Source organism: Lynx canadensis, chromosome F2 (genome assembly GCF_007474595.2).
Source record: "Lynx canadensis isolate LIC74 chromosome F2, mLynCan4.pri.v2, whole genome shotgun sequence".
Lineage (NCBI taxonomy): Eukaryota > Metazoa > Chordata > Mammalia > Carnivora > Felidae > Lynx > Lynx canadensis.
In genome coordinates this window covers 63,116,631-63,140,272 of record NC_044320.2, presented here as the reverse complement: position 1 = coordinate 63,140,272, position 23,642 = coordinate 63,116,631, and the positions used below count along the sequence as shown (strand labels likewise).

The window sequence follows — 23,642 nt, the reverse complement described above, 5'->3', positions numbered from 1 at the left end:
CTTCACCGTGGGCCCCTGGAAAAGCCAGCTGGTCAGAGAACGCTTTCTTCCCTCAGGGACAAAAGGTGACCAACATCAACCACTGACTTCCGGGTCTGTGTAACACAACGCTCTACCAGCCAGAACAGAACAAAATGACAAGTCACAGTGACAGACACACTCTACTCAGTGCCAATCGAGGCATCTAGTGTATGGTTTCGTTTTGCCTGCCCCCACTTTAAAGCTGGCAAAGCTGAGGCTCAGAGGGGTTAACCCACATGTCGCGGAGATCGCACAAGCAGACACTGCCAAGCCGTGATTCCTACACAGACGCGCGTGCTGCCAGGGCCCTCCTGATCGTTGCTTTTCCACAAATCTACACGGATTTTTCAAGCATAGGTATGTATTCACTTTGCCCTGAAGTAATCAAAGGATTTTTCTGAACTTTGGTAGGAAAGACAAATTTCATTTAAACAGTCTTATTTCATACGTGGCTGTGATGACTCACCTGGGAGAGACTAGAGACCTATAAGAAGAAAAGCTGCATTAAGTTTTTTGAATTCAGCTGTCGCTAGACTAACTCTGGTCGGACTAATAGGAAACTTCTTAGTCATGCATAAGCAGGCCTTGCAAACATATTCATTAAGGCCCCCAGGAAGTGCGGCTCTTGGCCTTTCTGAGTCAACCAAAGTAGATCATGAATGTGCAGATTATATTATTATAAAAGGTCACAGGTGATATAATTGTAACACTAAACTCCAAACTCATGGTACATAAAACTCCTAAAATTTAAATTAAATGACAAGTTGTTCGTGGTGGGGGTTTGAAAAGTTTCTGAGTTACTTTAGTATCGAAAGGGAAACCGATACTTGTATTTTGCCAAAATGGTCTAATTAGTACTCTTAGAGTTACCATATGATGTTTTGGAGAAAAGAAAAGTTTACAAGTAAGTAAGTTCATTCTTAAGCAAGTGTGAATAGATCCATCAAGGGATGAAGTTATTTATCTAACCCAATTTAATATGCCATGCTTTCTAAAGACAGCTTGGCATGCCACTTTGGCCTAGGATCCCGAAATGCTGACTATGAAAGCCAACAATTGATTTCCAACATTTATAATCAGTGCATTAAAGAACAATTTATACTCTCCGTTTATCCCCAGTAACTTGTGAGGGAAATCACCTAATTGAATGCGCCCTTCATGACACTGCTCACCTGCCCTTCCTGGCCCTAAGCCTGCATCCCCGAGCCTCCCTTGCCGCGGGCTACTACCACAGGCCGAGCGCGTGCGCTGTGCGGCCACCCGGTTCCACTCAAATGGTCCTGCCTTGCTAAAGGTAGCTAACACTCTGAGACTCGTGCTCTGGTTTTTGGGGGGCCTTTTCTAACCTGCCTCTTCTCATCATTGCCTTGCTCCTCAGTAAGACATCGTTTCCTGGAAAAGTCTCCCTACTGCCCTTCCTGCTTCTCTGGCATCATGCTCTCCTGGAATTTAAGTTTTTAAACACAAATGTGATCAGATCAGTCTGCTGCTCCTACACTTAAGGAGTGGGAGGAAGGTGCAGTGTAGAAAAGCAGCAACAAGGAGGAGAAAAACAATAGAACCGCATATCACAGAAGCAAAGAGAGGAGGAAATTCTGCAGAGGAGTGACCAACATTTGGATGTGGTAAGTTTCACGAAAAGAGGTCGAGTCAGCCAAGAGTGGATGTTGTGTGTTTACCAAATCACTTATACCTGGGACCTCACTCCCCAAAGATGGTAGCTAGTTAAATGCATTAAAGTATTTTCTTGGTCTGCCTTATTCCCTAATTTTCAACTTCTGTTTCTTCGGAAGCTTCATTCCCACACAAAACACGACCTCCCCACCCAGACCCCTCTAGATCCCCACTGCTGACAGGCTAAGGTGAAATCTACTCTCTTAAATCTAGGAAGGCTGCTGGGTTCCGCCTGAACCCACACCCCCCAGTCTTGCATTGGACTGAAACCCAGCGTCAAAAGGAAAGGGAGGTACGGTCACCCTCTGCAAGACAACTCCACCGTAGGAAAGATACATCCAAAGCTTAAATTAAAAAAACAATTTCCAACATAAAAGAACCCATTTTTGTTACATGCTTTTCTTAATTAAAAAAAAAAAAACAAACCTCAAAGCAATACATAACACAGACTGAAACGTCCAACAGTACCTCCAGCTTTCCTACTTTGGTCAGGGCTCTTCCTTGTCAGCTCAGGCTGAGGACTCTCAAAATAATTCCCTGCTTATAGCCTCTCTCCTATTCTCCTCAGACAATGCTGTTAGGTTCCTTTTCCAAAACAAATTTTGCTGGGATGACTCAAAAATTCTTATTTTAGCTCTCCAGGAAAATGTCTAAGTCCTTGGACAGGTGGTGGTGGTGGAATTTAAGGACGCACACACTTTGGTAAAGCCTAGTCTCTACTACAAACTCAATGTCCACAATTTCCCCGTGAGCCCCAGCCACCCTGGGCAATTGATCCTTTTCCAGAAGATGCCATCTATGCCACTCTAAGGCCAACACTTGTCATTCCATGCTTCGTCCTTTCTTTTCACTTAAAATCGATATTGGTATTGATGTTAAAATATCAACTTTAGACTGTACCAAGTGAGGAGATCTTAAGTCTCTTTGTTGGCCCAGTTCTTGAAACTGCATAGGCTCAGTAAGTTTCCAGTTGATGAAAATAAAGGGCTCCTGATCTAGCCAGGATATCGTACCTTATAATCAGAAAGATACATTGCATTGTGGTTGATATGATAAATTTGGGTATACCATGAGTTATATCACTTCCCTTAGAGATGTAATAATATGATTGGCTTATGGAAAAAATACCAATCCAGACTTCCAATCCCAACTTTATAAATGTCCCCCAACACAACGAAGAACTTATTCTCCTGCATTTTGGGCAATTACAAATAGAGTCACAATCTAGACAAGACAAGGACGAAATTCAGAGGAATAAAGGAAAGAACACACGCAGGCCATGGGCTGATGCGAAATGATTAAGTAACAAACTAGCAGAAGATAAAGCTATCATCAAAAGAAACCTCATTTCTTGAAATGTACGCTTTATGAACTACCAAAAAACGGTAAGGATGGAGACAAAATGGGGAATAAGGGCGCCTGGGTGGCTCAGTAGGTTGAGCGTCCAACTCTTGATTTTGGCTTAGATCCTGGGATTCAGCCTCGTACTGGGCTCATGCTGATAGCACAGAGCCTGCTTGGGATTCTCTCTCTCCCTCCCTCTCTGCCCCTCCTCCGCCCATGCATGCACACACACAATCTCTCTCTCAGAATAAACATTTTTTTTTTTTTAAAGGGGAATAAGGTCAATTCTGAGCTCTTGTTTGAGAAACCATGACCATTATCATCACTTTTCACGTTATTTTCAAAATTCTGCAGAAAAGTAGCAGCTACTACATGATAAGAAATAGACAACAAAAGAAACTTTATTTATATGCATTTCAAACAAAAGAAAACCAAATTAACTCAGATTTTGAACTTAATGTGAAAGCAAGTTTTTCATGGAGGGCAGCTACTGTATTTGAAGAGAAAGCCACTTTTATAAATCCAACAGAAATCTTCAAAAAATCCTTTGTAAGTTTTGGGCTATATTTTATTTTACTTATTTTGATAAATATATCAAAGCATATTTGATAAGTATGTCAATATATCTGCACTGACAGCACAGAGCTGTCACTCGATCCCACAAACTGTGAGATCATGACCTAAGCCGAAATCCGGAGTCGGACGTTCAACTGACTGAGCCACCCAGGGAGCCCTGGCTATATTTTAAACATCTTTTTTACATATGACATCGAGGAAAATAAAACTCAAAGGAACTACAGAAAATGCAAGTTCAACTATAAATAAATAAGAGAATTAGGTTTGAGATTTAAGGGCTAACCTATAGTCTTCTGGAAATGTGTACTTAAACTAATGCTGGGTTCATAAAACATTAAAAACTTACCCCTAGGTAGGCAGTAAAACTATAAAATGTTAATGATGATACTTAGGGGAGTTAAAAAAAGGGGGGGGGATGATAAAGCACTGTTTTTCTTTTCAAAAGAGAGACATAGTCAAAACCTTTGTTATCCATCACTTCTGAATTTCTATGACAATAAGATTACCATAAAGTTGGCCATAAATTTCTTCCAAACTGAATTATTTAAAATAAAAGATGGGGGGTAAGTGGCTGGAAAAGCTGAAATGACTTTAGAAGTGATGAACACACTCTATTTTGTCCACACAGTTCTCATACAAAGAAAACTGACACAGCGTAACCAGAGCAACGGCAGAACAGGGTTGGTGCCCAGACCCAGAAACTTGCACAGCAAACCGAACATGCTTACATGGTGACTGGGCTCCGTACAAACTCCGGAATTCTTCCATTTTTGTTTTAACAGAATGCTCATCTGTTTGGGCAACAGGGAAAATCCTAACTTTGCGCCTAGTATTCTCTAGAAACTAATCTTTGACATTTCACCCCAAAACAACTATCAGATGCTGCATTTAACTACTGTACTACATTTCTATTATGTGCAAGTTTCCATGGAAATGGGTGGCTCTTTAACATATCAGATAAACATATTTAGAAACAGCTTAACACTCACGGACTCCATCAAATTAGACTCAAAGAACTGGGAGGACCCCGAAAAAGTACTGCTTCCGAGTTATTACTACAGTGGTTATTTGTGCGATGCTCTACTCCCAACAGACCCGGTGATGGAAGCTGCACGTGGTTCTTGCTCTGTCATCCTTCTCCTGCCTCATTTCTGCTCAGAGTGCAGGGGGAGGGCCAGAGATGCAGGCATCTTCTGGGTCTCTCTCAAAATGCAGAGCCCTGGGCCCCACCCAGACCCGCCTGTTAAGGAGACCCCAGACGTGATTCAGAGGCACCGCAGGCTTAAAAAAATACTAGTTTCTTCCCATGATGAAAGGAATACAGCTGGTAAGTGAGCCTCCTCCTTTATGGACTCGAGACGGTTAGTAAGCACTTTCCCTGGTCTTTTGTTTCAGTGAAATAACTAGCCCTTGACTTTTTCTCAGATGTCTTATTGCTGGGATCTTATTCATTTTCTGATACTTTGGGGTTTTTTTTGTTTTGTTTTGTTTTTAAACTTCACTGAATCTTCTGAATCCTTTACCCTCCTTTAAGATAAGGGAAGGAAAACAGACAGGTATCATACCACGCTTCTGAGCTGTGCAAGGCCCACTATGATAAAAGCGCTACATCTCAGAGTAGGACTCACTCTGAAACCTGTAGTTTTAAAAAAACAAATAAGAAACTCTGAAAATGTAGTCAACTCTTATGAAATTTCAAAAACCTTGCTGACTTTCATTATCTGTGAATTAGATAAGAATATTACATAACTTTAAACCAGAATAATCTAGGACAATAAACCAGGACAAAACACTCGGTCTGCAGTAGGGTCCTCATGGAGCCTTCAACCCCAGCTCTTTACATGTGGGCCTCAAGGCCGAATTGCTACAGCTTGTTTTCCAACAAGTTTACTTCCTGGAAAACACCGCGCACACCCTTTCAGTTCCCACACCGCCTTCTGGCTTAGGCTCCTATCTCTCTGCCTGGGGAGCTGCTTTGTTCACCCAACCAGCCAAGCAGGACCATCACTTAGGCCTCAAGTCTGCTTGCAGTTAGTGCACTGCTAAAAACGAGATTATGCAGACGACATAACTGTGACCTTGGCTTTGCAGGGAATAATGGAACTCTCAAAGAGGCAAACACAAAACAAAAACCACCTATGAGCTAAACCTTGAGCATCCCAAGCTACTGGTGATAGGTGTGTTTTTATCCACAGAGTAGTTACAAGAGCTGGGGCTCTGGGCCAAAGCAAAATAAGAGCACTAACTTGAGGCTGCTGGACTGAACTGAGGGAACGTGGAATGGACCCCCCACCTCTGGCAGAGAGCACTGCAAATTTGCTTTTTTAAGAGAAGTTTCCTCAATTTCGACTCTAGATGTTTCACCAACCAAGATCAACTTAAGAACTCCCAATGCAAGATTACCAAAATACTCAGGGAAACAGGCCATCATGAGGGAGAGTCAATACTGGAGTTAGACCTCTATGAAACCTAGTTATCAGAATTATCAGATAAAGAAATTCAGAAAATAATGTAATGCTTAAAGATATAAAGATGGAATCACGAAAATAAGCAAATAATGAGACTGAAAAGTAGACCTGGCAAATAAAACTTTTAGAAATAAAAAATGTAACTGGATTAAACATAGATGAAGAAGTAATTAATGAACTGGATAATAAATTAATTATCCTGATGTACTGAGAGACAAGGAGATAGAAAATACATGGATTAAGAAATATGGAGGGTAGGGGGCACCTGGGTGGCTCAGTTAGCTAAGCGTCCAACTTTAGCTCAGGTCATGATCTTGCTGAGTTTGTGAATTCGGGCCCTGCACCGGGCTCTGTGCTGACAGCTCAGAGCCTGGGGCCTGCTTCGGATTCTGTCTCCCTCTCTCTCTCTGTCCTTCCCCTGCTCACACTCTGTCTCTTTCTTTCTCTCAAAAATAAATATGTATATATATAAAAAAAATGGAAGGTAGAATTTTTAAAAAAATCCAGCGTAGAAAGAGAAAGTGTAATATGTCTAACCAGAATCTCAGAAGGAAAGAATAAAGAAAATGGAAAGGGACAGTACAAGAGATAATAACATGAAAAACATGAATCTACGGGGTAAAAACAAGTAAAACATGCCAAATACCAAGCAGTATAAATAAATCCACACCCAGACACACTGTAGTGAAAGTGCAACACATACAGTAAATACAAAGAATATTTCAAAAGCAACAAGAGAAAAGATCACCTACAAAGAAACAAAATTTGACATAATCAGAAGCAAAAAAAAAACTTAAAAAAGATCACATACAATTTCCTTTTCCAAAAACCTTTTTTAATGGCTTAATGAAAAAGTCTGAATTTTTCAGAGCATGGTATTTAAGACGTTCTTTTTCTTTTTTCTTTCTTTCAAATTTGTATTTAAATTTAAATGTCAGTTAACATATAGTGTAGTATTGGTTTCAGGAGAATTCCGTGTTTCATCACTTATGCATGTAACACCCAATGCTCAGCCCAACAAGTGCCCTCCTTAATATCCATCACCCATTTAACCCATCTCTCCACCCACCTCCTCTCCAGCAACCGTCAGTTTGTTCTCTATCACTAACAGTCTGTTATGGTTTGTTTCCTTATCTCTTCCAACCCCCCCTTCCCAAATGTTCATCTGTTTTTGTTTCTTAGGTATTGAAAACCTTCTACAAATCTATTCAATTACTAATCTACTCTTCCTGCCAAATCTTCCCATACTGCCTTTACTGTATATTTTTTAAGTGGTAATATATATGTAACAGAAAACTAGACTATTCCCTGTTACCCTAAACATACCATGTTGTTTCTGTAACATCCAGGCCCTGATTATGCTGCTTTTACCCACTGAGCTGGCTTCCTGCCATCTCTACCTCCTGAATTACACCTTTCCTTCAGGACTCTGAAGGCTTCCCCAGTCACCCCAGTTGGATGATCTCTTGTAATTTGTTTGATTTCTCTTATACCATTTATAGTACAGTACATACTACCTTATAGTTATTAATGTACATCTTTTATTTTCCAACTAAATTATAGCTTTTTAAAGGTATGCCCTAGAAGTAACTGATTTCTGGATTTCTCCCTCCCCTACCCCCTCACCTCCTGCCCAACAACTGACGATTATAGTCTGAATATGTGAAAACTGGTCAGGACCCAACTATTTAGAAGGAAAAGATTAATTTCTGGCAGAGGTCTAAAATAAGTTACCGGGGTGCCTGGGTGGTTCAGTCAGGTAAGTGCCCAACTCTTGATTTCGCTCAGGTCATGATCTCATGGCCGGTGGGATCGAGCCCTGAGTCGGGCTGTGCTGACAGCACAGAGCCTGCTTAGGATTCTCTCCCTCCTCTCTCTCTGCCCTTCCCCCGCTCATGTGAGTGCAGATGTGCCTGCTCTCTCAAAATAAATAGACATTTAAAAATAAAATAACTTCCAGAACTCATGAACCACTGTTCTCTTGGAGCTCCTGGGTACTCAGGACTCACCTGTTTTGGCTGGCGAAAGATGCCTGGTCTATAGGCAGGATGCTTTCAGGCCATGGGGCAGTCTGATTTGGGGGAGCTTGTTGTTGGCTATACTGCGGTCCCCCCATATTCATCTCTAATTCAGATGGCCCTAAAGAGAGAAGACAAAAATCAAAAAACTTTATAACCTGTAATCAAGAAAGTGCCTATTTCTGCTATGTAATATATAGAGAAATATCTGGTTTATGGAAAATGAAACAGACAGATGTGGGTGCCTGGCTGGCTCAGCTGAAAGAGCATGTGACTCTTGATCTCAAGGTCATGAGTTTGAGTCCCAAGTTGGGTGCAGGGATTACTTAAATAAATAAATAAGTAAACCTAAAAAAAAAAAAAAAAAAAAAAAAACAGATGTAATAATATTTAGGTGAAAATAGTAAGACCAAATTTAACAAAGGCAATAAACTTCAAGGCTTTTCACTCACTTTAGGGAACATATAGAGTGGCAGTTCTAAACTCCTGCAAAGAGAACCTTTTATATTCTTCAAGAAACAAGCTTTAGTTTATGTGGGTTATATCTGATTGACACTGTATGGGAAATTAACACTGGAAAGTAGAAAAAACAATTATTCCTTCATTTAAAAATCATTATAATAAATCCACTATATGTTAATATAAACAAGAGGTTGTTGTTGTTGTTTTTTTTTTAAATAGGCTTCACACCCAGTGTGGAGCCCAGCACAGGGCCTGAACTCAATGACTGAGATCAAGACCTGAGCTGAGATCATGAGTTGGACATTTAACCGACTGAGCCACCCAGGTGCCCTGTAAACCAGATCTTTTAATGAAAAATGAAAAAAACCCTTTTACTGGTATTGTTAACATTAAAATTTTTTTAATTTTTATTTTTTATTTTATTTTTGAGAGAGAGAGAGAGAGAGCGCGAGCAAGCAAGCACGCATGAGTGGGGGAAGGGCAGAGAGAGAGGGAAACACAGAATCCGAAGCAGGCTCCAGGCTCTGAGCTGTCAGTACAGAGCCTGACAAGGGGCTCGAAGTCACAAACTGTGAGATCATGACCTGAGCTGAAGTCAACCGACTGAGCCACCCAGGGGCCCCTTGTTTTACATCGTGAGGACGACTTTAATGTCCAGATTGACAGAGGAGAGCCAGAGCATCCTATGTGCTCCCACATTCCACCACACAGCATGTAACTATGAGAGAGGGGAGAGTGAAGAGGGCCGGTAGGGTCTCAGCATTATTATGGAAACAGTTTAGTCTTGTGGACCTCCTGAAAGGCTTGGGGTCCTGGATCATACTTTCAAGAAGTGCTAGATCACTTGTTCTTGAACTTTCATTCACTGTAATTCAGTTAGCTCTTCTAGAAGAAAGGGGGTAGAACAGAAAGAAGGCTCAGGCAGGTCAGATGTGCCCTTTCTTAGTTCTTTTTAGAGGTTTAAAGCTAACGGATGACATGAGATTTTTAATGATTTTATTGTTGTCATCATGTGTAGACCAGTCTTCTATTACAAGAGACAACTTTCTGTGGAGTTCATGGCTTTCTGAATTTATTAAAAATCAAAGAAATTCAGTTACACAATAAAGCTCAAAGGCCAGGTGAGGTGCCCTTCAATAAAGAAACATGGAGAAAAAAATTAAATTTCTGGATATGAGGGATTTATTAATTATCGTGTGTGTGTGTGTGTGTGTGTGTGTGTGTGTGTGTTTAACTTTTCAAGTAATCTCTATACCCAACATGGGGCTTGTGACCCTAAGAGTCACATGCTCTAGTAACTAAGCCAGCCAGGTGCCCCTTAATTATGATATTTAAATGAATGAATCAATACATTAAAAATTTCCCAGCTGAATTCTGCATGAAAATCTGGTCATTTTCAGCATTTTTCTATAAAAGCCTTTCATAAATTATAGGAATTTATGTTTGGAAACCACTCATCAATTTGAAGTACATTCTCTGTAGAAAGGCTATCTGAATGTCACCTCTCAGAAACAATAAGCCAATATGTGCTGAGCAATTACATAACTAGGTAAGAAAGCGGATGCCAGAGGTAGGATGAGAATTCTGTGTTGTCTTGTCAAAACAATCCTGGTACCTTTCCGTTAATGATTTAGCTCTTACTCATTGTGCAATATTCTAAGTATATGAAAAAGTACATAAACATGAACTTATCCGAATTATGCTAATGTGCAAGATTTAGAAGAAGCTTAATATGTCAATGATTAAGAAAATAATCTCAAGTATGAGTTGTACAGACCATTATTTTTTTTTCAGGTAACAGCTTTACTGAGACCTAATTCACATGCCATACAATTTACCCGTTTAAAGTATATGATTTAGTGGGTTTCAGTATATTTGCAGAGTTGTACAACCATTACGACAATCAGGTTTAGAACATTTTCATTCTCCCCAAACAAACCCGCGACCATTAGGAGTCACTCCCCAGTTCCCCCAGACCCCCAGTTCTAGGCAACCACTTACCTACTTTCTTTCCCTACAGATTTGTCTATTCTTGGCATTTCATATAAATGGTGTCATATAATGTATTAGACCATTAATTTTAATAACATGAGAACTGTATCCAAAGAGAATTTTAGTGATCCTCACATTTTGTGAGATGTTCTAGAAGACCTCGTACCTTCAGTGAGGACCCTGGAAAGTCTGGTTTAATAGCCTAGGATGGTGTCCTAAGAATCTGCATCTTAATGTCCTGCGAGCATTCTGACGATCACCCAGAGTCAGGAACCACTGCTGTAACGCTGAGATGCTCCTTACGACCATCATGTATGTAACACTGGCAGTGTGGCACTCTGATTCACTCCCCACGAAAGTTGAAATTAGAGAATTTAATACAAATAAAGCACCACAGAGGTAGTTACTTCTCTGATGTAACTGGGAAACCTTTGAGACTCTAGGATTCTATACAGAGTCCCAGCAAAATCGCACTTACGACAGCTTGACATGGGGGGAATCACCTGCAAATGAGGAGCATGTCTGCAAAGAACTTTTGGAGCGGTTCGTCTCTTCTAAGAAAGCACAGAAATGAAAAGTACAGAGCACTAGAACTACCTTACCTATATTCATGACCTGAGACTGAAGCATCTGTCTTTGGCCAGGTTGGCTGTTGGGTCTCATGGGGATGCTGGCTGTTGGGTTCCGAATCATACCTCCTTGGATTGGCCGGTTCAGGGCACCGGTGGTAGCAGCACAGGTGACTCTCACAGCAGAACTCTGTGGGGCCCACTCCCCAGATGGCATAGTGGGCCGGGAAGCATTACTACCAATCATTCCTGCAGGCAAGCCAAAGGAAACTGAGAGATGGAGTAACTGAAAACACAGTCAGCATGTATGAGCACTAGACGATCTTACTCTGTGTAAGACCATCACTCTGTCTACACAGCCCAATAGTTAATGCCTTCATTGGGACAGACGTGGACCCTTGGCTAAGCAACAAGAATTGGCAGTTTCTACAGTTTTTCAGAGCACGGACTTGCCACTCTCTATAGTTCGGAAAAGCTGTTAAAATTGTTCCCATATGTACTTAGAAACAGGTGCTGTGGCGTGTGGAGAACCCCAACTTCCTTCCTCAGGAAGTGAATCACATTAGCTGATCTACACGTCAGTGCTTTACTTTCCAAAAGGGAGGTGAGGCTAAGAGAAACAAGGTTTAAACTCATAGTCAATACTCTAATTATAAATCCAAATCACAGAATATCCCGTGAAGCCAACATCAGATTTTTAAATCTTCAAATCCCTTCCAGGGTACTCTGATTTGTTACGCTTCAAAATTGACCAAGGTAGCCTCTAAACCATTGAGAAATTACACGATCTTCCTACCACGGTTTTTTACAACCAAGGCAAGGGAACTCCTACTTATGGGGGACTTCAGTGTACCTGGACCACCACATTCCTGATTATATAGATCTAGAAGGGGTTAGGGCGCATTGGTAAAGATCCCTTTACACCCGAGATATTAACAGTTATTTGGGTCACACACAACAAGAAGAGCACAATATTCCACGCAGGCTCAAGTGTTTGCTCTCTCTGGCCTGGCCCTGGGATGTGGACAATGGCCAAATATTTGCTAAGACTTGATATTCTAAAGGGGATAAACTCCAAGTGAGAACCCTTCGTTTTGAAATGCTGAACGACCGATATATAGAAGTTCTGCTTTCAAATAGATGGCTTGCTTTCATTTACTTTCATTGTGATAACTAAAAAGAGGGTATATTCAAGAAATGGAGAAAACATGTATTATGGGTGGTTTCTCACTGGTGAAATGAGAATGTGCTACATTAGGATGATTAAGAATAAAGGGTGATTAATTAGACTGAAAAGCTTAGAACAATATTACAGTAATATATATTTAAAAAACCATTTGAACATTACATTTGAACTACACAAATGTACTATGGGAGAATAGGCATTTTATTTCTCCAAAAATCGATTACCTAAATAATATAGCAAGATTATATAAAGTCTAGAAAGCAGAAGGAAAAATCACCTATAATTCAACAATATTAATGCAATCATAATAACTGGGGTCGAAGTCTCTTTCGGTCTCTTTGTTTTTGGAAACGAAGCAGAGGCACTATATGACCCTCACAGTCTAGATCGCCAGGCTGCCCCGATTTGAAAATAGGTGTATCCTTAAATTTCTTCTTCAGATTCCTGCAAGAACTCAGATCTTCCTGTGTTCTGCTAACAAGGAGGCATTTTTAAGAAGTCATTGGCTCCTTTTCTGTTATAGAATGTTGCATAAATATTTTATGTATATAACTCAATACTTTGCCTTAAAATATAAAATTACTGTGGCACCATTTCTGTGAATATATAGATTAGTGAAGTAGTCAGGGCCTGGAGCAATAATAGTTGTTGAAGGAATAAACTATTTTAATATAGCCCAGTACACGTTTCTCCACGAACCGCTTGCTCATCAACAACCGAAAATAAATAAATCCAGCTTTCCCCCTTAAAATTGAGCTCTAATTTCAATTAGCTGTCTAAAATGGCGATGTGTATACAGAGATGACAGACCAAGCTAAAAGAAAAAAAAAAAACAACAACCACCACAACAAAGAACTAAACACCCACAAATAGAAATTCTTTTTATACTAGCTACTTCTTTCAATGCCTTTGTCTTGAGCACTTCATCTTGACAAAGAAAGAAAGCTGTAAATTGTGAGCAGTTCTTCATTAGAACACTCAGCGTCCTGCTACTATGTCCGTGGTAAATAGGTACAGGGTACAGGACAAGGTGGTGATGGCAGTCAATGCTGCTAAGATGGTTTCTAGCCTGAAGGAGATGGGAGTTTAGGAACATGGTAGCGGCTGGGACGGCGGTCACCACTTAGGAAACGCGCTTGGGCAACCTGGCAGACACGCTAAGTTACAGCAGGTCAAGGTCCAAACCAGAGCACAGGCAGTCATGTATCTTTGAAAAGGGAGCCCTGGATCAGGTACTTTGAAAAGGCCAGGCACACTACCATTTAAACTTATTTTTAATGAATAGTTTTCTGAAAAATGGTATCACTTATAGGTATGAAATGTTGCCTGAACTTTAAACTTGCATTCTGAAATTCTTCAAAAACAAGTCATCAATTAAGAGGGAGGCTTGGGATTATCAGCAGATTACATGAGATGCCAGCAACTCATCAAATCATCTTACGCGCACCTCTATGATGTCTAGGACTGTAAACTGGAATAGAAGAAATCAGCCTATGCTATAGGTTAGTGATCAGAAACCCTATGAAAGTAATGATCACAGAATAAAACAGTAAGCTTACTGGAATGCTTTCCAATGCTTCACATGCCAGTCTCACAGTGAAAATTTGCAGAATTTTCTTACGTTCAAATATTACTTTCTAACATAAAAAATTCCATTTGAGAAATTCGACTAGTTTGATGTGGCTGAATCATTACGAAATTAAATAACTCACCAATAAAGTAACAGTGCATTTGAGCCCTTACCTGTGCTACTGTTCCCTAAATTTCCTTGGTTTCCTATCATCCCTTGATTACCCATCATTCCTGGCTGAGGTATCACTGAGTAGGGACTACTGTTTCTGATTGGTGGGAAAGGTCCAGCACCAGTTGGGCTTTGCAATGTGATGTCAAGTGGTAAGTTCTGGTTTGGCAATAACCTGCCCAGTTGCCCTGGTCGTGGGTTATTAAAAGCTAAGGAGAAAACACATGAAAATTGAAGGTTAATATAGGATAATGGAAAATAAAAAGTAACAGAGGCAGTAGGGAAAATGCTGTCTGTAAAATATCAAAGCTCTGCACCTCAAGGACCAAAGGCCTACATCAAAGACAAACTCACGTGGACTCATAATTTAGTCAACAAGTCTCCAACTTAACTCTCAACAATCTTGCAAAAAGAGAGAAAAAAGGTGTCTATTACTTATCATATATTTCCTCCCCAATACTAATTTCTAACATTCAATCATATTTGCTGAGCAGACCGCTCGTATGGTTTCGTCCCTGTGTTACATTATTTGAATTTAGGAGTATTGTTCTGTCACAGCTATGAAGCTATAAACATGTCCTGCACACAATCCCAAACCTAGACACGTGTGCTTTGGACACATCATTTTCTTAACTGGACTTTCCTAGGAGTAGAATTAGCTTACAAGTATCTATTCACATTGCAAGTTAAATCTTGTAAGTGTGATCTCTGCTACCTGAAGTCGGTATTAAAGCTTTACGGCCCCGTCTAATCTTCTAAATACAGCTTCTTTAAATTCTGGACCTGTTTAGATTTGAAACGATTCTTACAGTTGACCAACAAGAACCCACGGTGCAGTGTGCACTATCCAATCACACAACCAATAGTTTGATAAGAACATTATTAAATTTTACAAGTATACAGATATTGTAAATGACAGTTTATTACTACTTGATTAAATGATATCAAGTATTTCCACTGAATTACATAAGCATAGTATGAAACAGAACATTCAAAATAAAGAAATAAGTTCTTAACAATTAATAACAAATAAAGTATTTACAAGAATTAGGGCTTGGAATGGAAATTATGTACATGCTTAATCATGACTCCCTCAGGTTTTGCTATTCAGTTACCAGTCAATGATCTGATTTCCATTAGGAGGTACAAATGGAGGAGAAACCATGAGTTCCCATGCTGCCCTTCATTAATGCCTCTGGTTAATGAGCATACACTCTGTAGTATGCTTCTTACTCCCTTCCCAACTCTTTGACTTTGTGATCTCCCATGGTCCCTAACTACTTTCCATTCCTCATGAAACAGACAGGTTTGAGAGATAACAAGCAAAAACTATTTTGTTTTACCCCTTTTGGAATAATCAAGAATCACTTGAGAAAAGGTCCACTAATTAAAGATTATTTTGTGATTTGGTTGGTGGTTGCCATTTTTGGTTTGGGAATAAATGCTGAACAATGAATCTGATTGTACTTGACGAGGGAAAAACCATTCTGTTCACCGAGTTAACACTGAAGAGGTCATCTATCTTTCTATAAATTATATCTCTTTGTAAGGGAAAGATATTTTTTCCCATTCAAACTGTTGGACTTTAGGTAACTACTGAGTTTGTAAATTAAGTGATCATGGTGAAGAAGTAATTCATCTTAAACTCACAAAAATCTAAAATAAAATGTATTTTATCAAATAGTCTAAGGTCTTCAAGCTTTACATCAAATTAGCCAACTTAAAATGCACTTAGAAAACGTTTATGGTAAAGTTCCATTTAAACTGATATTTATAGGACGATTCTTAAGAGATAGGATATTTTTAACATATATAGCCCATTCATGTATGATGATTAAATAGTAAGAATTTTTAATACCATATCACTCCTAAAAAGTCAGCATAACTCTCTAATTTTCTATATTTCCAGTATCTAGTCATATCTAGACATATATAAAGTCTATTTTAAGCTCCATTTCTGAAGGCAGTAGCTAAAATAAAGGGAAATATGACAATCATCTAAAGAACTTTATCTATGTAGGTCAGTCTCCCTCCGTGTTGATTCAATTAACCATAAGAGAATGCTGGAAAGCCATGTTCACTAGAATCCATTTTGAATAGTGTTTTGAAGAACCAGGACAGTAGATGGTGCTATTTGACCACAAAAACATTGAAGTGACTAAGCTGTTTGTATCAGATTTTAATAATCACTGTTTCTAATGGTGATTATATGGGAATTTCTTGGCATAACCATCAATATCTCATACTCACTGCTCTGTGAAATTCGCAATGCTGTTTTCTGGGCCCCAACAGGTGTAACAGGACTGTTTTCAGCTGTGAGTTGCATGAGGTCATTGATGATGGCTTGCTTGTCAACTGATCCAGCAGGGGCGCCGGGCCTCGTGTCTGGGAAAAGCTGTGGTAATTGACTATTCTGCAAATCATCCAAAATCTCTTCCAGGTTGTCCAGCTCACTGCCAGGCTGCAGTTAACAAACGGGAGAGTTTATCCAGTCCTACTAGAGAGTGGGCACCACGGGCGCATCTGCAATTACAGACCTAACTGGGATACGGCATGGCCACGGCCAAACAAAACATGCTGACGCACGCACATCCCGCAGGCCTAACAAGTTCATCGATCATCTTTTAAAAAATTAAATTGACGAAGGCCAAATAACTTAATCTCTTAGTCCTCAACCTCCTCATCTAGAAAAAGGGAGGTGACTGAATTAGAAAGCTCCCTTCCAGCACTGTGTCTCATTGGCAATTTATAAATTCCCCTTTATTTTATGCTGATAATTCAATTAATCACGAGTATGCAGATTTCTAATTAACTCTGAGTGTGCTATAACTTACAGTCCAGGTCTAGGTTTTGTGGTTAACTCTGCCTAGGAAATCACAACAACAAAAAACTGCTATAAAATGTGATCTAAACTTACAGTAAATCAGTATTTTGTAAATGGTCACTTCCTTTTTGGACTTCTTTTTTTCAGAGCAGGGGTAAGACACGAAATAAGCTCAGAGAAACCATGAATAGTTAAACGTTGCCTTTTCAGTTTGACTGGTGTTTTTTTTCCTTGCTTGCACTTTCAGTTTCAAAGGACAGTGGCTTTCTCAGCCACTCACCAGTCTAGGTGACAACATGTAGGGAAGCAGGATAAAACACGGTGTCCCCAAACATAGCATCTATTAAACCTGACTTCACGGAAGGCAGAAGTAACGTTTCATAGGGTTTTCCTTTTACCGAAATAATTTCATTTCCATTACAACATCAAAATACTACGATAAATATTACCACTATCTCATACCTACTACTCTTCTTCCAAAAAGCTCAACTTATTTTACGTTCTTGTAAGTAGAACCTATCTATGTGCCAAGTATTTAAAATCGGGCTGTGTGAACTACAAACGAAAGTGGGTAAGTTAAATGTTAGAAGTAGTTTCTAATGAAGAAAAAGTGGTAAGAATGATTTCTTGGATGTGTAGGTGGAAACACAGAAGTTAGGCAATTTCCCCAAAGTCCCTGGGTGGACTTCAAGTCCTTCACCATGACTAAACCCTTTGTCGACACGGGCAATTCAAATGAAATTGTTTACATCTGATACGAGGCACACTTGAAACAAATGGCTCACAGTTTTATTCTATGTAGAACTCCTATTTCCCACATAGAGGCTGGATTTGCTATGGTTTTTGCAATTTATGGCATACGTAATATCTGTATGGGAAGTCTTGGTGGACATATTTCTCAAGTTAGGAAGTGACATTTTATTTGATTCCTTGTTCAGCGTCAACTAGCTTCGTACCACCTTGGAGATCCACTTTCTAGGAAGCTCCCAGTGTGGTGGCTGGAGCAATCACAGACCGTTATCTAGTTAGATTGGCCGCGCATCTCTAACAAAAGATGGAGGCATCAAACACGGGAAAGATACATCTTAGGTACGGGTTAGGTTCCAAAGTTAGCATCCTAAAGCACAGACAGACACAGACAAAATGACCCTTAAAACTCCTCAGGAAGACACCTCAATGCATCACCACGTCCCCTCCCTCTCCACGGGCAACACGGCCCGTTTCTCCTCCAAGGTGAAAGCACACTGGTGTTTCTTCAGCTGAGTCCTAAATGACAGAGTAGGGGCTGTGCCGCATTTAAAACCACGTAGCTACATTTCCACAGTCAGAGCCACAAGAGAACCCAAACCTAGAAAGCTCTTGTCAGCCACCTCAGGATCGCTCTGTAGGTACATACTTATTGGGAAAAACGGTAGGCAAAACTATTCACGCTGCTTAACCATTTCACGGCCACCGCTTCTTCTGAATGAGAACAGACGATTTTATGTAAATCAAATGACATGTAAAGTGACTCTGCTGTAAATCTATGTCGTGTTTTTGCTGAATACAAAAGGTGTAAGTAAACGTTAGTAGGAACATTTATTTCCCTTCAAGGATAGTGCCTAGGATATAGTAACGGACACTCAATCAGATGAGTTCCCTTAACCATACTAACCTGGAATTTAAGAAAACGGCCCAGGATCAATGAAATTTCCATTGATTTATCGCGAAAATATATATATGTTAAAGTTTATTTATTTTGAGAGGGTGAGGGAGTCCCCAGGAGGGGCAGAGAGAGAAGGAGAGAGAGAGAATCCCAGGCTCAAACCCACCATGAGATCATGACCTGAGCCGAAATCAAGAGTCAGATGCTTAACCAACTGAGCCACTCAGAAAAATATTTCATAAAAATGTGTGATAAATATCTTTATAACTGTATCAATAAACTAAAGAGATAACAAAGAGGTTCTAATAAACTGAAGTTTATTGCTGGCCTATGAAACCAAGTTTCCCTACTATGCTGCTGTCTTGTGTATTTTTTTTTTTTAAGTGGCCTTTAAAGCTCATTGTGTGTGTGGGGAGAGGGTAGGGAGTAAAGGAGGTGGACTGAAATAATATGATACCTCTCGAAAAAGTTTCACAGATTGTCTTGGATGGGAAACAGCCAACATAAATCGGTTCAGATAAACAATAATAAATATAAAGTATATTATCCTTAATGGATGATTTTCTATTTGCCCCCAATCCCAGGTATGTATGTATAAAAGAAAGTTTTTACAACGTAGATTTACAACAGCCTGTGTCTAGACTCCTACCTTTCCTTTTGACCTTTACTCTTTTCATGCAAATAGAATTATACTTTAAACCACATCAAACAGAAAAATAACTATCACCCGTTTCAAAGAGTTCTTTTTTTTCTTTTTTTTTTTCTTTTTTTAGAGAAAGAGGGGGAGAAAGAGAGGGAGAGAGGGAGACAGGGAGAGAGAGAGAGAGAGGCAGGCAAAGGGAGAGGGAAAGAATCTTAAGCAGGCTCCACGCCCAGCACAGAGCCAGATGTGGGGCCCGAGCCCCACGACTGAGAGTCTGACGACTAACCGAGCTGCCCAGGTGCCCCCCTCATAGAGTTCTAATGACAAGATTCATGATTCTTCCTTTGTAACCTACTCTTGTGTCTAATATAATGAGTTGAAAATAAATCTAATGTTATACATATAAAATGTTAAAATATGTTTGGATGGTTTAAATCAATTTATTGGTGTTTAAATTTCAAATAATTAGAAAACTTAAAATTCAGGATTTTCCTTGGTTGATTTTTATTTGTTATTTTCTTAAATGTTTATTTTTGAGAGACAGCACAAGTGGGGTAGGGGCAGAGAGAGAGGGAGACACAGAATCCGAAGCAGGCTCCAGGCTCTGAGCTGTCAGCACAGGGTCTGATGCGGGACTCGAACCCACAGAACTGCGAGATCATGACCTGAGCCGAAGCTGGATGCTTGACCAACTGAGCCACCCAGGAGCCCCGGTTGATTTTTACTTTTAAAAAGTACGTATTCAAACTGATTTTCAAATTTTAATCTTTGTCATTTTAAGAGCTGACCAAATTCAACTGTGGGTCAGTCTAGTGACTAAATGCTTTTTTGTCTTTAGAAAGCCTTGCAGGAACTTCTTGGTTTCATATTCAAAAGAAATTGGCTCTTTGGATCTCCGTAACTATGGACAGACACTGTTTGAATTCATTGAGCTTACATCAGAAGAATGTATTATGCAGTTTTCCCCACTAGAGATAATATTGTTGTGCTTGTGTTTATTTCTTGTTAATTTCTGGAGTACACATCTAACATTCATCTAATTGTCTTAAGTGTACTTTAAATGTTCTTCATCAAGGAGACAAAATTCAGAATGTCTACTATAACCCCTTTGGCTGTTAGGCAATAAAATCTGACAACTATGGCATTTTCTTCTGTAGTCACGTAGGTTGTGGAAGGGACAGATCTGACCACATAAGTTCCTGATCAAATATTTCCCCCTCTTCCCTAAATTTTTTAAGCTTTAGTTCTCATCAAAAGTTCTTCCAGTCCATGTCTACTTTGTTAGGCCTGATTTCTTCACAACAGAAAGAGGAATGCCTTCCTTTAAAATGCTTCGCCAAGATACTTCCAAGTTTTGCTTAGGCATCTATTCGAATGCTCAAATTAGCCACATCAATTTGAATAGTTAGTTTAAACTATTTCAGGCAGAAAATGAGTCAGAAAGATTTTTATAAAAGTTCTACAAAATGAAAATTGGACTTGATTTCTTTAATTTTTCATTTTTCTGGTTTTATGAATTTTTCATGTGTCAAATCAACTTGTTCTCTGAAGGAAATATAAAGAGCACATGCATTTTAATAACAAGTATTTTGATAAGTTACAAAACATCTTTTCAAAAATTTAAATAAGAAGTGCAATTTTACCACATTTGCCTAACAAAAAATTGTTAAGAAATGGTAAAATTGTTAAAAAATGGTTATACAATTCTGCCACATTTGGAGGAAAATTTTCAGGACATTACCAGCTTAAAATATGGGTTGCCTAGTGGTGCCAGATAAGAAGAAATTCCTTTCAGAAATTCCTTATAATTCTGAACCCTCATTATAACCGGCCCAGTAGCATCAGAGAGAACATCAACACACCCCTGAAAAGTTGGGGGGTTCCTGGGTGGCTCGCTCGATTAAACATCAGACTTTGGCTCAGGTCATGATCTCGCGGTTCGTGAGTTCAATCCCCACATGGGGCTCTGTGATGACAGGCTGGAGGCTGGAGATTGCTTTGGACTCTGTGTCTCCCTCATTCTCTGGCCCTCCCCCACTCACATTCATTCTTTCTGTCTCTCAAAAACAAGTAAACATTAACAAAAACAGTCGGTAAACATTTTGGAAATTTTTCTGTCACTGCTTCCTGCTGGTGACGAAATGACGTAGAAACAAATGTTGTTTAAATACTCTGCCCAGTAAAGAGCTCTATTTTAGGTATAATAGCACGATCGAAGTACTTCCTGCTCGAAGTACTTCCTGCCCTTAATAAGTTAGTGGTAGGTTAAACACAAACTTGGTCAATGGCTCTTCTCTGAGTCAAAATAACAAGACAGTTAAGTGTAAACTCGGGCTCCCTAAGAGTTTACCTTATTAAATAAAAAACTTAGATTCCCTGGAAATGAAAGAAAAACCTTCAACAAAGCGGTCCAGCAGTTAAAAGGAGATACAATGAATCTGTTTTGGGAATAGTGAAGGAGAGCAGGAGGCAAAAGAATCAGTGTTTTTTCCTTAAAGAAACGCGCGTTCTAACTTTGATCTAAATTTAAGTAATGCATACTTCCTGTGGTAACTTTTCTTTTCAAGCTGCAATGTTTTCAATGTTAAATTTGTTCTGCAGTATTTTTTGGTGGAGTTTTATTTTTAAATGGGAGTGAATGGAGGGTGAGGCCAGGGACTGGGTTTCATTAAGAAAAAAATACTGTGGGGTGTGTGTGTGTGTGTGTGTGTGTGTGTGTGTGTGTGTCTACACTGCTTTTTGGTCCATCCAAATACTGTGGGGTGTGTGTGTGTGTGTGTGTGTGTGTGTGTGTGTGTCTACACTGCTTTTTGGTCCATCCAAAATAACAGATTTGTGCTGATTACACCCTAGGTGAGATGATTTTGATTAGAAAAATGTCTCCCCTGAGCAACAATTAGACATGGCAAGTGACTCAAGAACTTTAAAAACAAATTTTTCTTTTCCAGTTTGCCTGAAGTTAGTGTAATCATATACTAAATATAGAAATGCCAAGCAGTGTCCCCCTTCCCTGACCCTCTAAGTCCCCAGGGCCTCAGGCCTGGGATAGAAATAAATCCTGTGTATGGAGGGAGGGGCCAGCCACTAAGCTAAGGTGGCCGACACGGGTCACCATCTTGGCCTCTAGCATGTGTTAGGGAGACCTGAGTGACAGTATGTGTCTGCCACTCTGAACTGCCACTAGCTCTGTATATTCTAACCTAGTAAACCTCAAGAGATGAAAACATTTATAGGTGTCAATATAGTTTCACACTATACTTTATCCAAGGTTTTGCGATTACCTTTCTGCTAAAACTTTCAGTTTCCCCAATTTACTTGAATTTATAGCATTACAGAATAGCTGTATTACAGAACCCTGCGCTGACCTCTAAGTTTAAGGATTAATTATCAAAGATGATTATAGAATTAGGCTGTTTCCCTTGTGAAGGACAAAGGTTTAGAAAATCCTACCTGTTTTATAGGAATGGCAGCAGCTGCCAAGACATCAGAGTGAAAGAAACGAAGGAAGCTAAATGCTTAGAACCGTGGAGTGAGCCCAGCTAGCAGGGCGAGAAGGGCCTCAGCTTTCCTGATTCTTGCTTTCAATCCTAGCCCTGCCCCAGGGCCAGCCGCCTCTGCTGACTCAGCGGACTTCAACATTCTAGCAGGGAAGTGCTGCTCTCTTCTCTCCCCATCCACACCCAGTCCCCCAAGATGGTGTGTCACACAAAGTATCCCCTTGAAAACCAAATTTCAAGACAAATTAGTGAACTATTTTAACTAGAAAGGCCTATGCAGCTTCTTCACTTGTTAACCAGTCAGTTAAAAGGTTTGAAGTACACGGCAGTTCCCAGGGGTTAGACAGAGTTGATAATGAAGGGTGAAGTCTTGGATCATTAACCCAGACTTCACGGAGTCCCCAAGAAACACCTTATGCCAAGCCATCATGTCAGAAAGAACTCTTTTTTCTTTTAAATGACTCTTTAGCATTAATCAGAAGTTGTAGTAGACAATAAAGAGAGGTACAGCGATCTTCATTAGGTCTGAAAACCAAACGCTTATCTTAAAGAGAGAGCAAGGTAGATGGGAAATAATTTAGTTAAGTCTGTCCTAACAAAGCCCAGTTTCAAGGAAGTGATTATCTCCAATTCAGGCGTCTGCTAGTAACAGGGTCAGCAAACTACAGCTGGCCTGTGGGCTAAATTCTGCCCACCACCTGTTTTTGGATGGCCCCTGAGCTAAGAATGGATTTACATTTAAAAAAATTTTTTTTAATGTTTTACTTATTCTTGAGAGAGACAGAGCATGAGTGAGGGGGGGGGGGGGAGAGAGAGAGAGAGAGAGAGAGAGAGAGAGAGAGAGAGAGAGAGAGAGAGAGAGGGAGAGAGAGACACACACAGAATCTGAAGCGGGCTCCAGGCTCTGAGCTGTCAGCACAGAGCCCGATGCGGGGCTCGAACTCACGAGCCATGAGATCATGACCTAGGCCGAAGTCAGACG

At 39.9% G+C, this 23,642-nt stretch overlaps 1 protein-coding gene across 9 annotated transcripts in view; it reads right to left on the bottom strand.

The window, feature by feature from the left end:
• The window catches only part of NCOA2 (nuclear receptor coactivator 2), a 293,273-nt gene that overhangs the window by 21,875 nt on the left and 247,756 nt on the right, over window positions 1–23,642 (bottom strand). For 8 of the 9 annotated variants that reach the window (XM_030303989.2, XM_030303986.2, XM_030303983.2 and 5 more), the window contains 4 exons: window positions 16,302–16,512; window positions 14,054–14,260; window positions 11,158–11,373; window positions 8,093–8,222 (listed from right to left, as the gene is read on the bottom strand). In XM_030303989.2, coding sequence (XP_030159849.1) covers window positions 8,093–8,222; window positions 11,158–11,373; window positions 14,054–14,260; window positions 16,302–16,512 — 764 coding nt within the window. The remainder of the gene's footprint in view (window positions 1–8,092; window positions 8,223–11,157; window positions 11,374–14,053; window positions 14,261–16,301; window positions 16,513–23,642) is intronic. The other variant, XM_030303990.2, reaches the window with a different exon arrangement.